The sequence below is a fragment of the Chenopodium album genome, chromosome 23, assembly GCF_948465745.1.
Source record: "Chenopodium album chromosome 23, dcCheAlbu1.1, whole genome shotgun sequence".
NCBI lineage: Eukaryota > Viridiplantae > Streptophyta > Magnoliopsida > Caryophyllales > Amaranthaceae > Chenopodium > Chenopodium album.
The window spans coordinates 39,516,103-39,536,997 of record NC_137856.1 but is presented as its reverse complement, the minus strand read 5'-3'; the positions used below and the strand labels follow the sequence as shown (position 1 = coordinate 39,536,997).

Genomic DNA, 20,895 nt, shown 5'->3' with positions numbered 1-20,895 from the left:
TACTTCAATTAAAAATTCTCAAACTTAACCCGCTATGTTTAGATTAGGTTCAAGTCGAATTACCATATGAGGTCAATTAACTTTTCTCAACTTAAAAATAACTCTTTTAAGGCTACACTCAAACCAACCCAATCTAGGAGGCAACACAACACAACCCACCTCGTTTTGAATGCCTTGACTCATAAAAATGAAATGGGCCTCACAAGTCGTAAAGCATTAGGTTAACATAACATGGGCTTAGCAAAACCCTAATTTCTTCAATATATATTCATCAACTCAAAATCATCTATCATATCGTCAACTTCTCCAGCTATCTCCTTCTTCCATTTTATTTTTCTGGATTTAATCTTTCTTACTTTTCAGTTTCAATTTCAAATCAAATTTGCTTCTTTCTGGAGGAACCCTAGTATCCAATTTTCATCGATACTAGGGAAATTTCCCCAGTTTTTCTTCAATTTTTGAAGAAATTAAAATGAAGGGGCAGAGATTTCATAGCAGGAGTTGAGTCATTGTGCCTTAAATTCAATGAGGTCCAATGAATTATACCTTGCCATATTCTCTCCCTCTAATTGGTTATATTCTTGAAAAATCTAATTTTAATTTTTTGGGTGCTTTTATAATTTATATTTGGAGGGTCCAGTGATGGCAAATAATCTTTGAGACCTGAGATTTGTCTTTCCTTGATGACAAACTTTCAAGCATGTTTTCTGAGGATTCTCATTATTTTATTTTAATTGTATTGATTTAGAAATTGAAAGGATGAATGTGCACTGGGCTCTGAAATTTTTGATGCATAATTGCAAGCCCTAGAAAAGCTTTTTCTGATCTTTTTCAATTTCATTCAATAGGATTTAATTTAGTATAGTATTAATTTATTGATTGATTTTCATCTGAGGGTTTTATGGGTCCAAGGATGTTCTAAATACGAATCATCAGAGCTGAATTTTAATTTGATGAAATATTTTTACAAACATTTAGCTGAGGATCCTTGAAATTGAAATTAATGTTGATTTAAAAGTTAATGAAATAATTTGAAGATAGTGATTTCTCGATGATGATTTACAACAGATGACGAGTCTGATTAATCCATTCTTTTAAATCGTGAGGACAAAACAAGGCATTTGTCTGAGAGAAATCCCATCTTTTAAGTTTTCATTTAATTTAAATTAATAGCTTAAATTTATAAGTTGCAATGTGTAAATTGTTCGAACATGTTGACCTGATGGATTAACACAGTAATAAAGATTAAGGCTTTCTTTTTTCTTCAAATTTAAAGAAGAATAATGCTTATACGAGTGTTAATAAAAATGAATTTTATTTAAAAAAAAAAGTTTTAATCGGTAAATTTGACAACAAAAAGAAAAGTGAAGGATTTCTCAATGATGATTACAACAGATGACGAGTCTGATCAATCCATTCTTTAAATCGTGAGGACAAAACGAGGCATTTGTCTGAGAGAAATACCATTTATCACTAATTTATGTAGGTGAAAGCTAATGAGCGACCCCTCGGATTATATATTCTTTATTTAACGTTTTAGGCGTTCGTTAGCAAGATCCATTAATGTATAATCCTCATTTGTATTTTTCTAATGAGCAAAATAATTGATTATGGCTAGTTGTCTTTTGTTATTGCACTACGAGGGATTTGACACTTGTTAATGCATTAGTTTAGCTATTTATAAATCTAGCTAGATTGCACATGATTAAATTTTTCCTAATGGATAATCACAAATGATGGTCAAAGAAAATTAAATAAATAGTGTAAAAGTCCTAATAGTGCAATAAAATAAAAATGGAAAAAGTAAGATAAAAATCGCACAACTATTGGAATAAGCTACGCAGTTTAATCAAATCAAATGATGTGAGATTTTATTATACATTTCTGGGTCGGATTTGGGATCACCATTGAAATTCCATGTTATTATACAAATCAAATGATGTACGGAAGTGAAATTTGAAGGCTATAATATATGAAACTAGAGCATAACAACCTACATTGATTTCGTGATCTCAAGCCTATTATAAACATTTATGACATTAAATAATGGTCATACATGGTTCCAAACGGCATTATATGACCCTAAGATGAATCCCTTAGAGTCTTAAAACTTTTCGCCACTAGGCCCCCGTAATCTCAAATATTCCATAAAAATCGTGGATAATAGCATTCAATTTTGGAATTTTTTGACCTTTTTTCGCCTAGAAATAAAAATTGCCGAGGTGTTTACCATGATCCCTAATACCCTATGGGAGTCCAATTGGGTGGGTGAAACCATCTAATTTGCCATAAAACGGTCAATTTACTCGTTGAAAACTTGTACCGATTTCGTGAACATAACGCTTCCACGGACATTTGTGACATTACATAATGGTCATATATGGCTCCAAACGGCATTATATGACTCTAAGATGTATCCCCTATGGGCCTATGGTATCAAGACTTTTCGCCACAGGGCCCAATAACCTCAAAAGGCATGGATAATAGCCTTCAATTTACGAATTTTTTGCCCATTTTTTCGCCCGGAACTAAAACTACCGAGATGTTTACCATGGTCCCTTACACTTTCCAGGAGTCCAATTAGGTGGGTGGAACCACCCAATTTGCCTTAAAACGGCCAATTTACCTGTTCACAACTTATACCGATTTCGTGAGCTGAAGTCTTCCACGGACATTTATGACATTATATAATGGTCATATATAGATCCAAACGGGCATTGTATGACCCTAAGATGTATCCCCCATGGTTTTAAGACTTTTCGCCACCAGGCCCGTGACTCTAATAATTTTCTCAAAAATCTTGGACAATAGCCTTCAATTTTGGAATTTTTTGACCATTTATTCCCAGAAATAAAAATTGCCGAGATATTTACCATAATTCCTAACACCCTACGGGAGTCCAATTGGGTGGGTGGAACCATCCAATTTGCCTTAGAACAGTCAATTTACCAGTTTGCAACTTGCATAGATTTCATGAGCTCAAGCCTACCACGGAAATTTGTGACATTACATAATGGTTATATATGGTTACAAACGACATTATAAGATCCTAAGGGATACCCTAAGTTGTATCCCTTAGGATCTCAAAACATTTCGCTACTGGGCCTGTAATCTCAAAAATTCCTTAAAAAGTGTTGATAATAGCCTTCAATTTTGGAATTTTTTGACCTTTTTTCCCCCGAAAACAAAAATTGCCGAACTTTTTACCATAGTCCCTAACACCCTCCGGGATTCCAATTGGGTGGGTGTAGGAATGGCAACGGATCGGATTCGGGTCGGATTTGGCTAAATCCGAATCCGATCCGTTTAGTAAACGGACCCTGGATTCGGATCCGAATCCGATCCGACTCGTAATTTTCGGATCCGAATCCGGTCCGTTTATACGGACCTCCGAAATGATCCGATTAATTTTTTTATTTTGTAATGTCATATACCTATAATTTCTTGTATTGTCATACCAAGGTAAGTATAATTATAACATATTTAAATAATGTACCAAGTTACATAACAAAATTTTGCTACAAACAAGCAAACAATTGTCTCAAGTTATAAAGCATATGCTCATAGTCTCGGATTCGAACTCGGATCGGACTCCGTCGGACTTTGCGTAGGGTCCAAGTCCGATCCGCCTCCTATTCGGATTCGGATCTATTTTATCGAATTCGGATTCGGACTAATTTTAAACGGATTCGAATCGGATTTTTTTCTTCGGATTCGAATCGAACTCGGATTAAATTGCCATCCTTAGGTGGGTGAAACCATCCAATTTGCCATAAAACGGTCAATTTACTCGTTCACAACTTGCACCGATTTCGTGAGCTTAAACCTTCCACGGACATTATGACATTATATAATGGTCATATATGGTTCTAAACGGCATTATATGACCCTAAAATGTATCCCCTATGTTATCAAGACTTTTTGCCACCGGGCCCAGTAACCTCAAAAAGCGTCGATAATAGCCATCAATTTTGGAATTTTTTGACCATTTTTCGCCTAGAAATAAAAATTGTCGAGATGTTTACCATGGTCCCTAATACCCCCGGGAGTCTAATTAGGTGTTTGGAATCATCCAATATGCCTTATAAAGGTCAATTTACCCGTTTGCAACTTGCACCGCTTTCGTGAGCTCAAGCTATTTATAACAACATATAATGGTCATATATTGTTCCAAACGGCATTATATGACCCTTAGATGTATTCCCTAGAGCCTCATGACTTTTCGCCATTGGGCCTTGTAACTCCGAAATTCCTTAAAAAGCGTGGATAATAGCCTTTAATTTTAGAATTTTTTGACCTTTTTTTACCCGGAAATAAAAATTGTCGAGATGTTTACAGTGTTCGTTAACACCCTTCGGGAGTCCAATAGGGTGGGTGGAACCATCCAATTTGCCTTAGAACGGTTAATTTACCTGTTTGCAACTTGCACCGATTTCGTGAGATCAAGCCTACCACGGACATTAGTGACATTTCATAATGGTCATATATGGTTTCAAACGACATTATAAGACCCTAAGATGTATCCCCTATGGTCTCAAGACTTTTCGACACCGGGCCCAGTAACCTCAAAATTTTCTCAAAAAGCGTGGATAATAGCCTTTAATATTGTAATTTTTGACTTTTTTTCACCCGGAGATTAATATTTCTGAGATGTTTACCATGGTCCCTAACACCATTCGGGATTCCAATTGCTGGGTAAAACCATCCAATTTGCACGGTCAATTTACCCGTTCACAACTTACACCGAGTTTGTGAGCTCAAGCCTTCCACGAACATTTATGAAATTATATAATGGTCATATATGGCTCCAAACGGCATTATATGACCTTAAGATGTATCCCCTATGGTCTTAAAACTTTTCGCCACCGGGCCTCGTAACCTCATTAATTCCTCAAAAAAAGTGGATAATAGCCTTCAATTTTAGAATTTTTTGACCTGTTTTTACCCGGAAATAAAAATTGCCGAGATGTTTACAGTGGTCCTTAACACCCTTCGGGAGTCCAATTGGATGGTTGGAACCGTCCAATTTGTCTTAAAACGATTAATCTACCTGTTTTTGTACACGCCTCTTGTATTGGCTATAAACTTTCACGAGATTTGTACGTAGCCGAATAATGATTATATATGGGTCGAAACTATATTATATGACCCCGTGATGCATCCCATAATGTTACGTGAAATTCCTACACCGGGTCCCTACACCTCATATTGCTAAATTTTTTATTTATCTTTCGTGCTTTAATTATGCTTGTTAGTGCATAAATTCAACAATTAATATTTCAATAATTAAAAAATACTATAAAGTTGAAATTAAGGAGATATTATTTTTTTGAAAGAAGTCCTAAAGGACATTAAATTTCATTAATAATAGTCATACGGCATCTACAATTGACCATTAACGCTAATGAAAACGAATTTAACAAAATCAAACAAGAATTAATCGGGGAAGGGCTAAGAATCCAAATACATAAATATAACAGTTTGGCACATTCTCGGTGCGTTGTCTCATACAACTTTTTGAGTAGATCCGTCACCGTTTTGTAATTTTGGGAGAAAGAAAATTCTTGTGTTGATTCTGTAACCCGAATCCAAGCTAAATCAATAGTAGCCCCGCACAACCAGAGACCAAATTAAGCACAAATAAAACATTGTCTTTCGAAGGAGTCCGAAAAACCGTCTTTGAAGGAGATCGAAAAAACCTTGTCTTTCGAAGGAGATAAACCCTTTCTTTCGATGGAGGGAAATATTATTAGATAACGGCAAAAGTCAAAAGGGAAGAAAAAAAGAAGGAAGAATTATATGAATTATTTTAAACTTTAATGATGTACTCGTAGAAAGTTCTGCACATAAGTTGGCGGCAAAAAATCAAACATTATGTAGTAATAATGACCTTTTTTTAAGAAATATTGAGCCCAAAATACCTAACACGGTGTAAATTTGCGTTAAACTTGAAAAGAAGCCTCATCAAAACTGTATTCAGGTGGGCAAACAAATAATCTTAGCTAAGTCGACTTAAACTATGATTAGCGAACTGGATTCAAGAAAAAAATGACAAAGAAATATACAAGAAACCCAGCAACAAGAATCCTCATCTCAAAAATTCCTTAAAAATAGATAATAGCATTCAATTTTGGAATTTGTTGACCTTTTTCGCCTGGAAATAAAAATTGCCGAGATGTTTACCAAGGTCTTTAACACCCTCCGGAAGTCCAATTGGGTGGGTGAAACCATCCAATTTGCCATAAAACAGTCAATTTACTCGTTCAAAACTTGCACCAATTTCGTGAGCTTAACCCTTCCACGGACATTTGTGACATTATATAATGGTTATATATGGTTCCAAACGGCATTATATGACCCTAAGATGTATCCCCTATGATTTCAACACTTTTTACCACCGGACCCCGTAATCTCAAAAATTCCTCAAAAAGCGTGGATAATAGCCTTCAACTTTGGAATTTTTTGACCATTTTATACCCGGAAATAAAAAATTGTCGAGATGTTTACCATGGTCCTTTCACCTCCCGGGAGTCCAATTGGGTGGTTGGAACCATCCTATATGCCTTATAACAATCAATTTACCTGTTCACAACTTGTACCGATTTCGTGAGCTCAACCTATTTATGACAACATATAATGGTCAAATATGTTCCAAACGGAAATATATAACCCTAAGATGTATTTTCCAGAGCTTCATGGCTTTTCGCCACCGAGCCTCGTAACCTCAAAAATTCCTCAAAAAGAGTGGATAATAGCCTTCAATTTTAGAATTTTTTGACCTGTTTTTACCCGGAAATAAAAATTGCCGAGATGTTTACCATAGTCCCTAACATCCTCCGGGAGTCCAATTGGGTGGGTGGAACCATCCAATTTGCCTTAAAACGATTAATTTACACGTTCACAACTTGTACCGATTTCGTGAGCTCAAGCCTTCCACGGACATTTATGACATTATATAATGGTCATATATGGATCCAAACGGCATCATATGACCCTAAGATGTATCCCCTATGGTTTTAAGACTTTTCGCTACCGGGCCCGTAACTTCAAAAATTTATTAAAAATCGTGGATAATAGCCTTCAATTTTGGAATTTTTTGACCATTTTTGCCCGGAAATAAAAATTGACGAGATGTTTACCATGGTCCCTAACATCCTCCGGGAGTCCAATTGGGTGGGTGGAACCATCCAATTTGCCTTAGAACGGTCAATTTACCCGTTTGCAACTTGCACCGATTTTGTGAGCTCAAACCTACCACGGATATTTGTGACATTATATAATGGTCATATATGGTTTCAAACGATATTATAAGACCATAAGATGTATCTCTTAGGGTCTCAAAACTTTTTGCTACCGGGACCCGTAATCTCAAAAATTTCTTAAAAAGCGTGGATAATATCCTTCAATTTTGGAATTTTTTTACCTTTTTCGCCCAGATATAAAAAATGCCGAGATCTTTACCATGGTCCCTAACATCCTCCGGAAGTACAATTGGGTGGGTGAAACCATTCAATTTGCCATAAAACGGTCAATTTACTCGTTCACAACTTGCACCGATTTCGTGAGCTTAAGCCTTCCACGGACATTTGTGACATTATATAATGGTCATATATTGTTCCAAACAGCATTATATGACTCTAAGATGTATCCCCTATTATATCAAGATTTTTAGCCACTGGGCCCAATAACCTCAAAAACGTGAATAATAGCCTTCAATTTTGGAATTTTTTGACCATTTTTTCACCCAGAAATAAAAATTGTCGAGATGTTTACCATGGTCTCTAACACCCTCCGGGAGTCCAATTAGGTGGGTGGAACTATCCAATTTGCCTTAAAACGGTCAATTTACTCGTTCACAACTGGTATCGATTTCGTGTGCTCAAGCCTTCCACGGACATTTATGAAATTATATAGTGGTCATATATGAATCCAAACGGCATTATATGACCCTAAGATGTATCCCCTATGGTTTTAAGACGTTTCGCCATCGGGCTCGTAACTCCAAAAATTCCTAAAAAATTGTGGATAATAGCCTTCAATTTTGGAATTTTTTGCCTATTTTTGCCCGGAAATAAAAATTGCCGAGATGTTTACCATTGTTCCTAACACCCTCCGGAAGTCCAATAGGGTGGGTGAAACCATCCAATTTGCGGTCAGTTTACTCGTTCACAACTTGTACCGATTTCGTGAGCTCAAGCCTTCCACGGACATTTTTGACATTATATAGTGGTCATATATGGATCCAAACGGCATTATATGATCATAAGATGTATCTCCTATGGTTTTAAGACTTTTCGCCACCGGGCCCGTAACTCCAAAAATTTATCAAAAATCGTGGATAATAGTCTTCAATTTTGGAATTTTTTGACCATTTTTTCCCAGAAATAAAAATTTCCGAGATGTTTACCATGGTCCCTAACATTCTCCGGGAGTCCAATTGGGTGGGTGAAACCATCCAATTTGCCTTAGAACGGTCAATTTACCCGTTTGCAACTTGCACCGATTTCGTGAGCTCAAGCCTACTACGGACATTTGTGACATTACATAATGGTCATATATGGTTTCAAACGGCATTATAAGACCCTATGATGTATCTCTTAGGGTCTCAAAACTTTTCGCCACCGGGCCCCGTAATCTCAAAAATTCCTTAAAGTGTTGATAATAGCCTTCAATTTTGGAATTTTATGACCTTTTTTCGCTTGTAAATTAAAATTGCCGAGAATTTTACCATGGTCCCTAACACCATCCGGGAGTCCAATTAGGTGGGTGGAACCATCCAATTTGCCTTAAAACGGTCAATTTACCTGTTCACAACTTGCACCGATTTCGTGAGCTCAAGCCTTCCACGGACATTTATGAAATTATACAATGGTCATAAATGGTTCCAAACGCATTATATGACCTTAAGATGTATCCCCTATGGTCTTAAGACTTTTCGCCACCGGGCCTCGTATCCTCAAAAATTCCTCAAAAAGCGTGGATAATAGCCTTCAATTTTAGAATTTTTTTGACCTTTTTATACCTGGAAATAAAAATTGTCGAGATGTTTACAGTGGTCCTTAACATCCTCCGGGAGTCTTATTGGGTGATTGGAACCATCCAATTTGTCTTAAAACGATCAATTTACCTGTTTTTGTACACTCCTCTTGTATTGACTATAAACTTTCATGAGGTTTGTACGTTGCCGAATAATGATCATATGTGGGTCAAAACTATATTATAAGACCCCGTGAAGCATCCCATAATGTACCGTGAAATTCCTACACCGAGTCCCTACACCTCATATTGCTAATTTTTTTAGTTATCTTTCGTGCTTTAATTATGCTTGTCAATGCATAAATTCAACAATTAATATTTCAATAATTAAAAAATACTATAAATTTGAAATTAAGGAGATAGTATTACATAACGGCCAAAGTCAAAAGGGAAGAAAAAAAGAAGGAAGAATTACATTAATTATTTTAAACTTTAATGATGTACTCCTACTCCTAGAAAGTTCTGCACATAAGTTGGCGGCAAAAAATCAAACATTATGTAGTAATAATGACCTTTTCTTTAAGAAATATTGAGCCCAAAATACCTAGCACGGTGTAAATTTGCGTTAAACTTCAAAAGAAGCCTCATCAAAACTGTATTCAGGTGGGTAAACAAATAATCTTAGCTAAGTCAACTTAAACTATGATTAGCGAACTGGATTCGAGAAAAAAATGACAAGGAAATATACAAGAAACCCAGCAATAAGAATCCCCCCATATATAAATGTTTGAGATGTCTGGATAGGGGCTTTGTATTCAATATTGCAGCATTTCATTTTCTCGCGCTCGCTGGCCAGGATACTATCAACGTACCTGCATCAGATTGGTGTCAGAGATGTAAGGAAAGACGATGGATAAAAGGGCTGAACCATGATGCAAGAAATGAAATATCAATTTATAATCTCTGTAAGGATAACTCACTGCTGCGTGAACATTGATGATTGCAAAATTTCCGTACTATTGAAATGCGCTTCCTGTAACCGATGGTCATACAGCAGGGACGACAAATCGACAAGCTGTTCCTCAAGGACCTGTCATCAAATTATCATCTGAGATCACTACTTTAACATATATAATCATAAACATAAACTAGCTATGTATGGAGCTTGAGGACTTACATCCAAATATTTCTCCAGTCTTTCAACTAATTCATGTGGAAATGGTTCTGGAAGATGGGTGGTCTTTTTGTAGAATTTCTCCACCCAAAGTTCAGTAGTTGACTTGTTCTTTTTTCCCTTTACTGGTTCTCCAAGAGGAGTCTTCAGGTAATCACCAGCAAAAGCTTGAACAGCCTGCAGGAAAAAGTAAGGATGTAACGAGTTCCATCCACATCGGAAATTAATAGATTATTACTCATCCGTTCGGCAGATCAAGACACCAAAATGCAAATTCAAGCACCTGTGATGTATCCCTGATCCTTCGGAGTGCAGAATCTACATGAGCATATATTGTGTTCCTCTGCAAATCGCGAGTAAAATGAGCTGATATATATTACTTATCCAGGAAACTACTAAAATTAGACATCAGTAAACATTAACACGATAATCAAACATTACAACTGCAATTTTCTATAATCAGTTTTTCTGTAAAGTTAATACTTATAAAACTTGGTCATTACTTGTGCAACATCATGAAGCATTTGACTGATTCTCGAAGTATTGGAAAATGGTCCAAAAGGATGACAACCAACTGCCCAAAGCCAATTTAACACTGGTCTTTCGTGTACATGAGAAGCCCTTTCAAAAGGTGCACTCAGCCCACCAACAGCCGAAGCAAGGCCTGCCAATATATGACGTTGTGCTTGTGATGGAAGAGCATGCCTCCTTTCTGTTTCAGAAACATAGCTGTTGGAAGAAGCAATAGCAAGGTTAATAATGGTTACAACAGTTGAAACAGGGGAGAGCAATATGGAAAGTTGAGCTGAAGAGTGAAAACTCAACCCTAAAAACGCATGCAAGTGTGAATAACAGCAAGATGAAGAGGGAGGAAAACAAAAATAAGAATTTGACAAGATCAGATGCCATCCACAGAGTTTAGAAAGATGATGCAACAAAGAGCGTTGCAAGGTTGCTCTCCATCAATATACAAGAAGGGAGTGAGAATGTGAGATATATGTATAAATAGTGATTATTACATCACGAGGACAATAATTTTTGTCTTATAACAATGCTGTCGTACATTTTCAGCAAACAGAGCTAGGACCATCATATTTTGCACCAATCAATATTCTACCGAAAATTCTATAAGCTTCACAATCCCAAAGTTAAGAACAATTGTTCATATAAAAAAATCATATCAAATTTTGGGGCATGGAATTGACTGCATTGAGTAGCAAAAAGAGTTGTAGAACTCAACTAAAAGAATATAGTAGTATACTAATCAGATATAAAATATGAGTAATTAAACATCTAGCATTGAAAATTTCGTGGCATGCCCATCAGCCATCACAAATCTCACTCCAACACCACTGAGACGAAATTTGTGAAGGTTTTACTCCATTAAATATTAATATCAATCCACTTTTCTAGATTCATCGATATTGAATCAATCACATTAAGCATTTTAAACAATGTACGAAGTATAACATAGTCCAAAGTCCAAACTAATTAAAGAGCAAAGCAAATTCCCCAAAAATTTAGTTGACTCACCTTAGAGGTATTGAATTAGTTGACTCACCTTAGAGCAAAGCATATTAATATCAATCCACTTTTCTAGATTCATCGATATTGAATCAATCACATTAAGCATTTTAAACAATGTACGAAGTATAACATAGTCCAAAGTCCAAACTAATTAAAGAGCAAAGCAAATTCCCCAAAAATTTAGTTGACTCACCTTAGAGGTATATTTGCACTTTGATGCTCAAGTACAATGACAACATCCTTGCTTGTCCAAACCAAGCTTTCATCTTCCATCATAAGGTGAGGATCAACATCAGCTAATGATAGCACAAAACTGGTAAAGGAGGTTAGTATACTTAATATCTGAAATGATTGCCAGCAGTTTTCACATAAATACCAACTAAAAATCAGGGATCTAGCTTAAGATTTGACAGATATGTTTACATAGAGAACCATTCTGCCTTTTTTTTTTTAAAGGGATACTGCTGAACAATATTTTCTTGTCTCAAATGTATAGATCAGAGGGAAATTAATTAGCAAAAAAAAAAGGAAAAAAAAAGATCTACATTTTAACATCTATAGTCTAAACTTATATTCATCAGAAGATTCAGAACTATTTACACACGGTCATTGAATCCAATGTTGTGTACTTACATTGGTATGACTCTGGTCCCATAGGTCCTGTATAAATTGCCCTCTTTCTTTATAGTCTTCTTTCTCTTTTGAGCGCTGAACTTGCTGCTGTAAGTAGCCCAAAGAGGTTTGTGCTTTAAAATGGAATCACTTGAATCAGCTGATTCATCCATGAAACTCTGAAAATGTTGCACTCCAGTTATGAGAATCAAGAAGCTAAATGGAAAATGAAAAATATTCAAGTATCACAAGTCCTTTCAGGAAATACCATATATCATGCAGTACAGAAATTGGCACCCATAAACACTAACGTCCCATATGTAAAAGCAGTTTCATAAAGAGCAGATAATTGACATTAGAGATCCTATTCTCAAGACATGAAACTATGAAAGTCCACATAGGTTTGTCAAAAACGAATTAGGCTTATTGCCTAAGAGGCAACTAAATGAAGCAAACTGTGCAATGTTCATAGTGCCCTAATTTGAAATAACTTGCCCTAGTCACTCTGTTATAGTGCTCACAAAGGGTTGAGTCAGGACATTGCCCCCCTACTAGTTGCCGAGCTAGTTGAGTTAAAGTTTAGTTAACTCAAATACTTGCAAATAGAATAAAACAATGGTATGCATACCACAAAATAAATATCACAACCAAATTTGAAATATGCAGGGCCAAGGCTACAAGAAAATAGAATATAATTCTCATAGGTAACACCGTAACACAATAGAATTATAGGATTGGGCAAACCTGGCGAAGGAAAAATTTGTTTGAAAGAGATGGATCAGCCACATCTAATATACCGCCAGCAAGGACATCAGCTGACCTTTCCATTTCCTGCAGATGATATTTTCATGTTATAAAACCACATCTGTGATGATTCCATCAAGCAAGATGCATGAAACTAGCACAGGAGCTTAAAGAGAACAACAAATAGAAGTGCTGGTTGTATCAGAACATTTGCACGAAGCAACCCTTCATGGCTTCATGATGTTCGTTCTGATAATATAGAGAACTGGAGATAGAAACACAGACCTCTTTGAGAATCGCACCATCGACATATGTTTTTGTTTGGACATGAAAACGTCCATCAGTTTTAGTTTCATGGACTGAATGGCCCCGCATTGCTTTGGAGACAGCAACAGCCAACTTCTCATGCTGATGTAATGGATATGTACCCCCAACAATCACCACTTCTTGATCTTGATGGACCATTTTCTTGACCTGAAAAAAATAAATACAATGTAGAGCACAGACATTAAAATTTTCCGGATGAACTTACTAGTCAATTATGTAGAGCCTAGAGCACTACAAACACTTTCAATTTGCTGCCTAGTTTGTACAGTCCAATATCTCCTTTCTTTAGACTGATGGGGTAAAAAAAAAACCTCTGCAATAATATTGGAATTTGCCCAACATCAACATAAGGATGAACAACAGCCCAAGCTCTGCACTATTGTTCACTGAACCTTATTTTGTGAGTCGATAGTACTTGACTAAATAAAGTAACTTTAAAAATCTAGCTGCTAACACAAAAAAAAAAAAGTGTTCAAAGAAGCAAGCATTTATAATTTCTCATAATTTCATAAAGCTCATCAGATATACCACATCCAGAAGTTTAAACTAAAGGAAGCATTTTTAGTTTCTCATAAAGCTCATCAGATATAACACAGAGAGAACAGAAGGCATCATTTACAACAATGGACCCAAATACAAAACACTACTGATCAAATTCCTGCTGAAACAGCAGCAAGCAGAAAACTTACCTCTTCTTTAATTGCTTCAACATCAATACTGTAATTATGGCCTTTTGTCATGATGTTGTAACGGTTATGATTCTGTAAGACAATGATTGGTATAAGCAACCTTCTCGTCATATCAACAGATTCAAACCTACATGAACGAAAGGAAAAACGAACAATATACATCATCAACAAACAACAACAAAGCCTTAGTCCAAAAATGATTTGGGGAAAAAAAAAAAAAAAAAAAAGGAATCAAAAACAAGTTTGAGTAGAGGTCAAACAAAGTCAGCAAAATGCCACAAAACTTTTATTACACTTTACACTTATTGCCACCAAGTAGCCCAAATTGGAGCTTTTGGCAAAAAATTAAAAAGGCTGCTAAACAGAAGGAATATTGTGGTTACACACAAACTAAGCAGTATTATTGTCATAAACTACATAGAACAACAATCTGCTATGGATTCTATCGCTGATCTGTTTACTAAGACCCATAGGAAATTCTTATAAATGCAAAAGATAAACCAGGCTAGTAATCCAAAACATACCTAACATCTGGAGCTAGAACATGCTCAACTGTGGTTGTAATTACTGCCCCAAGTTGACCAACAAATACATCATGGCTTGAATGAACAGCAGCAGCACTTAACTCTTTAGAAAACATGTTACGTATGCGGGGGAGTGTTCTTGAACTGATGCTTCCTTCCTCAGTTTCAATCTTGCCATATGTGCAAGGACCTGCTGACAAGTCAATAACAGCGAATCTGCAAAAAAAAATAGAGCATAAATCTCCAGCTAATAAGTTAGAGTTGAGGTCTCATATGAGACTGCCTACACACGATTAGGGAGTGAAAATTATTTCCTTTGTCCCAGCATAAGAAATACCTGCTTGAGCTCAGCCAAACTTGAGATGCTCCTCCTCCATTGTAACGATATCGATATATGTAATCCCCTTCTTGCTTCTTCATATCATCTTCTGTAAGTTGTGTAATTCTACTATACACTAAATCATCAAGATTAATATCCTGATTTCTAGGATCCATTCTGACCTGTTTGAATTACTAAAACTATTTGTCAGATGAGGGAATAAATGCAACATCTACACTTGTAATTGTCAAAATAATAAAGCAGTGATCAAAAGGAGGAGTGGAGCTAAAACAGTGCACTAGCAGAGTCGTATCCATTATCCAGGAGAGGTTATGGTTAACGATTCACATCATCAATTTTGGAACTAATATTTTCTTAAAGCAATCAACAATGCCATATATTACTATGCAAATTACTCGATATTACGATACCTTGTCAAAATTTAGAACAAATATTGCAGTTGGCACTGGTCGGTCAATCTCTGGCGCGGTATATCCCGCACTCTCAACACCAAATATGTAGGAATACAACTGCTCAAAAATAGGCTCCACAGCTGTTGCTTCCACATCAAATGCAGGCACTTCCTTCCCAAATTCAGTCTATGATTGATAATTCATTAAAAGACATGTCAAACCAATAAACTTCATGAAACATAAAAGCAACACTTTAAATTTTATATAATAAAAATTGATTTTTTTTTTAACAAGGTATAATAAAGTTCATTTTTTTTTTAATGCTGAGCCATTGTGTGCCCCAATGGTTTTATAAAATCTCTAAAGGTAATCTATGAAGTAGAAGAAAATAATATTGCAATGTGTCAAGTTCCTTACCCAGATTATATTCAGTGAAATAATGGTCTTTAATGCAGATATACAGACATTCATGTAAAGTTAGCATAAAACAAATTCCCAAATTGATCTCCTTTAGAAAATTTCTCTTTCTTGTTTAATTATGCTGCCACAATCCACAAGACCACACCTATGATTTTAACATTCGAAAGCAATCCATTAAGAATACACTAAATATTTCAAATTTTTCATGACTTAAACCATGGATTTCACTCAATACGGAAGAAGAGATATGTTTGATACACTAAATAAATATTTAATCAACTTGTCATAAATTCATATTTTCATTCTTTTGGTCCCTCATAAAATTACTACCCAGTAAAATAAGGGGAAAAAAAGGTAGAAAGGACCAGACATATTAGGTTTCTTTGAAAGAGAGGGAGAGGGTGAGAAGCAACAGAGATATTATTCTCATTACCTCTCTAGCTGTTCCAGCAGGAACCATAGCCTCCTTTAACACCTTCTCGAGAGATACCAGTTCTGCTTCTCCAGCCTGCAACAAAGTAAAATACACACGTTCTCAGCTACATGATATCTCTAAAGTAAGAAGCAAGCAATTCACATTTCAAAAAAAAAAAAAAAAAAAAATATATGAGCCATGTGTATAAATCTGGACGCTAACCTCTATAAAGTATATATACAGACAAAATTCTAAAATTTTGCAAATATCATCTTATCATGAAGTATGAAGTAGGGATACATCTCATATCATACAGAAGTTCCTAGTTAACCTCTGACTTAAGCAATAAATGACACCAAAAGAGCCATATACATCAGCAGTCCTTACAGGTAAGACATTGTAGACAAGATGATGTTCAATATCCAGGGGCTCTCCAGTCTCCAAGCAGGAGGGTCGATGAGTTGGAAAGCCTATTTTTAGGAACTCCTGCAATTTGTGCAAGTCCAGTGAATATCTGTAGCCTCCATCGCTATTGAACCCAACAAGAACTATGTTCACTTCGAGTGGGACTTGGAATGGAACCTGCATATTATTCAATGTCAAGTGATTAATTATAATTTGAGCAGAAGAATTTAACAATGGTATGCTTCCAAATGCAAAGCTTCCAATGTAAGGGCAGCTGAAAGCACTAGAAACAATGAGATATATATAAAGTAGCACATAAACAGAGACAAAAATGTAAAAAATTAAAATAACAAACAGTTAGCATGTAATCTAGTATACATTTCTCAGATTTTTGGTGCAAAATGTACTTTTATAGGAGTATGTTATGGATCCTCATATGCAATCGGCCCAGCCAGCTAGGGAAGCCCAAACACCAATTCGGGTCTATCAAAGGAGGCCAAAGCTGAGTGGACTTCACTTCAATTCCAACGGTAAAGAGGAGGGAACAACCAAAGTCAACAACAAAGCTGAAAAGGGAAGCAGACATGAAGAACAGAGCATTTGGGTGGCAAGCCGAAACGGGAAAGAAGACAAGGAGCTCTAGCCATGGAAAAGGGATACTTTTGTGTTATGTCTATTTTGCTTTCTACTAGATGACAATGTTAATTAATATTAGGGCTTGTAATTGAGAGAAGAGCTTGAGTATATAAGTTAGTTTGTAAGAGAGTAGCAACCATCCAGAAATTGAGTAAGAAAACACTTGAGAGTAGTAGCCTAAAGCTACCATTGAGATTTATGGCCTCAAGCCATTGACTATCCTTGTAACCGTTAGTTCATCTAATTAATCAATCAAATATTCAAGCCTTCCTCTAAATTGTGTCGTTAATTTACTTTAACCGTGTGTGCGAAAATCATTCCTTGACATAGTATACATAAATAGAATAATTAACACTTAAAGGCCAGTCATTTGTTTAAAAAATTCATTCAAAATGAAAGCGTCACTCAAGGCCCCATCTATTAGCAATGCATCACATAGCTAGAAAGCTTAAAGTCTTCAATAGAGGTGAGCAAAGCTTTCAGCAGAACCTTCAAGCCTTTGACTGAGGAGAGAGAAAGCAGTTTGAAGTCAGCAGCTCTCGGGGTTTGAAGGCTGCTGAGGTTTTTTACAGCAAAGCTCTGGTAGCAGAGTAAGGCAACAGTGAAAGAAGAGAGAAATTGAGTGTAAAAAGAGAAAAGGAGATTGCACTGTAGACAGACTTATCTTAGTCATTGCCCTTTTTATCCTATTTAAACTTGATCACATAAAAGGCCACCCACAACTCTTAAGAGCAATCTTCTTTAGACAGTTAATAAGTGTCAACTAATTTAAACTTTAAAGTACAGGTTAGCATAGTTGTGATGTAAAACAATTTCTTTCTTTACATTGTACTTTATATTTGGAAACAGAAGAAAGAGCAATAGTAAAAAATTTCTTTCTTTACATTGTATTCTATATTTAATTTTTTTTGTCAACCAAACAAATTTGTTATATTGGAAGAATCATAGTATTTGAGCACTTATCCCCTCAGGTATAATTAAAGACATCAGCAACAATCAAGGAAGAAAACATAAGAAGATATAAATTAGCAAGTTTAGCAACATAAAGCGTGCATGTCACAGCATGGCCTTATCTGTGTAAAAGCAAAACACATAGCTTGTACTCAAGCTGGAAAACTAAACTGAGAGGGACAGAGTCACTGATATTTGGCAAAACAAATTGTAATACATAGTCGAGGAGAATTTTCTTAGCCGAACTACAGAAATGATGGAACTGAAGAGTAACACACACACACACACACTCTCTGTTTGTGCCACTTGACAACACAAAGGGAGCCACGAAACTAAGTAAGCACGAAAGCCCTGAACATGTCATGTCAACATGTGATGACCGGACGAACCAATGCGCATCTGAGCATAAGGTAAGAATTGTGACTAAACTAGAACAGGAATCTCATTTACAGATTGGAGGTAGGCATAAATACACAATGATATAGTTTTGCTTCAGACAGGATCTCAGTATTTGGATAAACTATAAAATTGAAATGTAACTAAAATAAATTCCTCACTGTTTCATTCATTACTCATTTCTGGCTAAGGATTATAGCAAAAACAGTCTCTCGACATTCATTGAGTTAAAACTAACAGCAGACCCCTACGGCCCTACTTAGCTACCCCCACAATTACTACACTTTAAGTTACTCAGACTCTTCATAACACCCTAAGTACCTGTGTCGAACCCTCAACACTCTGACATGGGTATGACACTTGGACACTTAAAATTATGAAATTTTTTCACAAATAGCCAAGTCAGACGCTTGAACACATACCCGTGTTAGATATGGGTGCCCGAGCCAAAGTAACATACACCTTAGAAAAAAGCTTTGCAAGAGACCATCCAATCAATTTCATCCTACCTAAAGGCAAATATAAGCACCAAAAGAACCTAAAATATACCAATTTCGTTCAAATTTTACTCAGGTGAGTCAGGTGTACATCAATTTCCACAGTTCCTATTAAATTTATTTGTTGCCTCAAAACATGTCAAAGACTTAAATTTTGTTGCCTTTTCTTCCAAAGAGAGGATACATTACTATATGCACGAGCCAAACTTCAAAAAAAAAAAAAAGAAAAGGTCTTGAACATGATGTAATTAATTATAACAAAAAAGCAGAAAAACAATTAATTAGTATAATCACTATTCTTCCTGCCGCAGTTTTTCTTATGATCAGAATTCGGGAGAATACCCGTCCAATGAAGTAAGCAGAATGATCAACAATATGAGCTTAACATAATTCACTATTGAATAGGTCACTACCAAAAGGACCAATCTTTCATACCAAAATCCAACCTAATTGTAAATTATCACAGAAAAATTCTTCATCCACCAAAAATTTCACATCCCACAACATAAAATTAATGCAATCAAAGTAGCAAAAAAGCTCTAAATCCAAAAATCATCATGCAATCAAACCCAAATCAAATAAAACTAGAGCCAAAATCAGAATAACAAATTCCCAAATCAATAAACTATAAGAAAATTCGAAGGATAAACCCTAGAAAAATGACCTCAGCGCGAGAGTGAAGCATACGACGAACATCAGATCGAACACTATCTTTGACATCGTGGAAAGCGCCATGGTGCCAATGAGGGCTTCCGGGGTCTCTTTTGAAGGCTTTGTGCGCTGACTCCATTGATGGAAGCTCCGCCATTAACAGAATCAATAGTATCACCATTGTTACACAGTTTCTTGCTGATTTCATCTTCCATTGAAATTGAATTGGAATCATCAATCTAATTTGCAATTCGCAATTGATTCAATTGAAGGTTTCTGATGCAATGGTTGAAATTGGGGTGGAAAAGAGGGAGTAGCAAGAAGTAGTGTGGTTAATGGTAGTGGGGTCGTAGACCAGAGTAGACGAAGAAAGATCACTGGGTAACAGGACGGGGCAGCACCAGACTTGGTTTTGGGGTGTGATTGTGTGAATGGTAGAAATACCAAATAAGTTTGCACTGTTTATGGTGGTAAAATCGCTACTGAATTTAACAGTTTAATCCAATCTATCTATACTTCTATACTTTATATAAAAAGCGTTCCAAGATATGTGCCACGTGGTACCCTTCACATGTATTAGAAGTATGCCACATCACCGTAATATGGTACATCATCCCTTCATCCATTGTAATATGAAGTATGAACAAACATGGTTCAAACACAAGACCAATAACAAATAAAGTAATGTTATTACCAACTTTGCTATCTTTTTTCATTGTGCTTCATATTCAATAATAATACACTAAATACTTTAATTTGTACTTTACAAGACATCAATTTGAGAGCGTTTATTTAATTTCATTAGTTATTATTGTCCACTTATTTCTTGTAATTATATAGTTTATGATTTTATAGCCCAAATAATATATGTATTGATATTCAAAACAAATCTCGGTGCATCGCCCGAGCCACCACTAGTTTTATCTTAAAATATTACAATGCAATTTTACCTTTTACTAAACAACTATACGTATTATTATCAATCAAGAATTCAAGACTCTCTTTAAAACATTGATCGATTTTATATGTATGTGGTTTTTTTTTCTTTTTTTTTTTATATATATTCTATAATTTTATTTTGAGACTCATACGCTTATAATCCACGCTTTTTTAAGGAAATTTTAAGGTTTGAGGACCTGTGGCGAAAAGCCTTGAGACCCTAAGGGATACATCACAGGGTCATATAATACCGTTTGAAACCATATATGATCATTATATG

The 20,895-nt window shown here is 35.8% G+C and overlaps 1 protein-coding gene and 4 non-coding genes across 5 annotated transcripts; 4 read left to right on the top strand and 1 right to left on the bottom strand.

The window, feature by feature from the left end:
- Positions 1–635: 635 nt before the first annotated feature.
- On the top strand, positions 636–715 carry LOC145609869 (small nucleolar RNA R66). Its single transcript, XR_014106143.1, has one exon. It is a non-coding gene; the product is annotated as a small nucleolar RNA R66 (small nucleolar RNA).
- A 37-nt stretch (positions 716–752) lies between these two features.
- On the top strand, positions 753–828 carry LOC145609889 (small nucleolar RNA snoR118). The gene has a single exon (XR_014106161.1). It is a non-coding gene; the product is annotated as a small nucleolar RNA snoR118 (small nucleolar RNA).
- Positions 829–1,046: 218 nt separating this feature from the next.
- LOC145609892 (small nucleolar RNA SNOR75) lies at positions 1,047–1,134 on the top strand. Its single transcript, XR_014106164.1, has one exon. It is a non-coding gene; the product is annotated as a small nucleolar RNA SNOR75 (small nucleolar RNA).
- A 240-nt stretch (positions 1,135–1,374) lies between these two features.
- On the top strand, positions 1,375–1,460 carry LOC145609891 (small nucleolar RNA SNOR75). Its single transcript, XR_014106163.1, has one exon. It is a non-coding gene; the product is annotated as a small nucleolar RNA SNOR75 (small nucleolar RNA).
- Positions 1,461–9,565: 8,105 nt separating this feature from the next.
- LOC145608060 (uncharacterized) lies at positions 9,566–20,096 on the bottom strand. The gene is made up of 16 exons (XM_081663664.1): positions 19,690–20,096; positions 16,528–16,722; positions 16,159–16,233; positions 15,324–15,491; positions 14,911–15,074; positions 14,574–14,789; positions 14,050–14,176; positions 13,319–13,507; positions 13,034–13,120; positions 12,311–12,468; positions 11,871–11,990; positions 10,654–10,879; positions 10,434–10,493; positions 10,154–10,327; positions 9,957–10,066; positions 9,566–9,848 (listed from the first exon to the last, which is right to left on the bottom strand). Exons 1-16 carry the CDS (start codon positions 19,909–19,911, stop codon positions 9,683–9,685), a joined length of 2,457 nt encoding a protein of 818 aa, XP_081519790.1. The 5' UTR covers positions 19,912–20,096; the 3' UTR covers positions 9,566–9,682.
- Between the last annotated feature and the right edge of the window lie 799 nt (positions 20,097–20,895).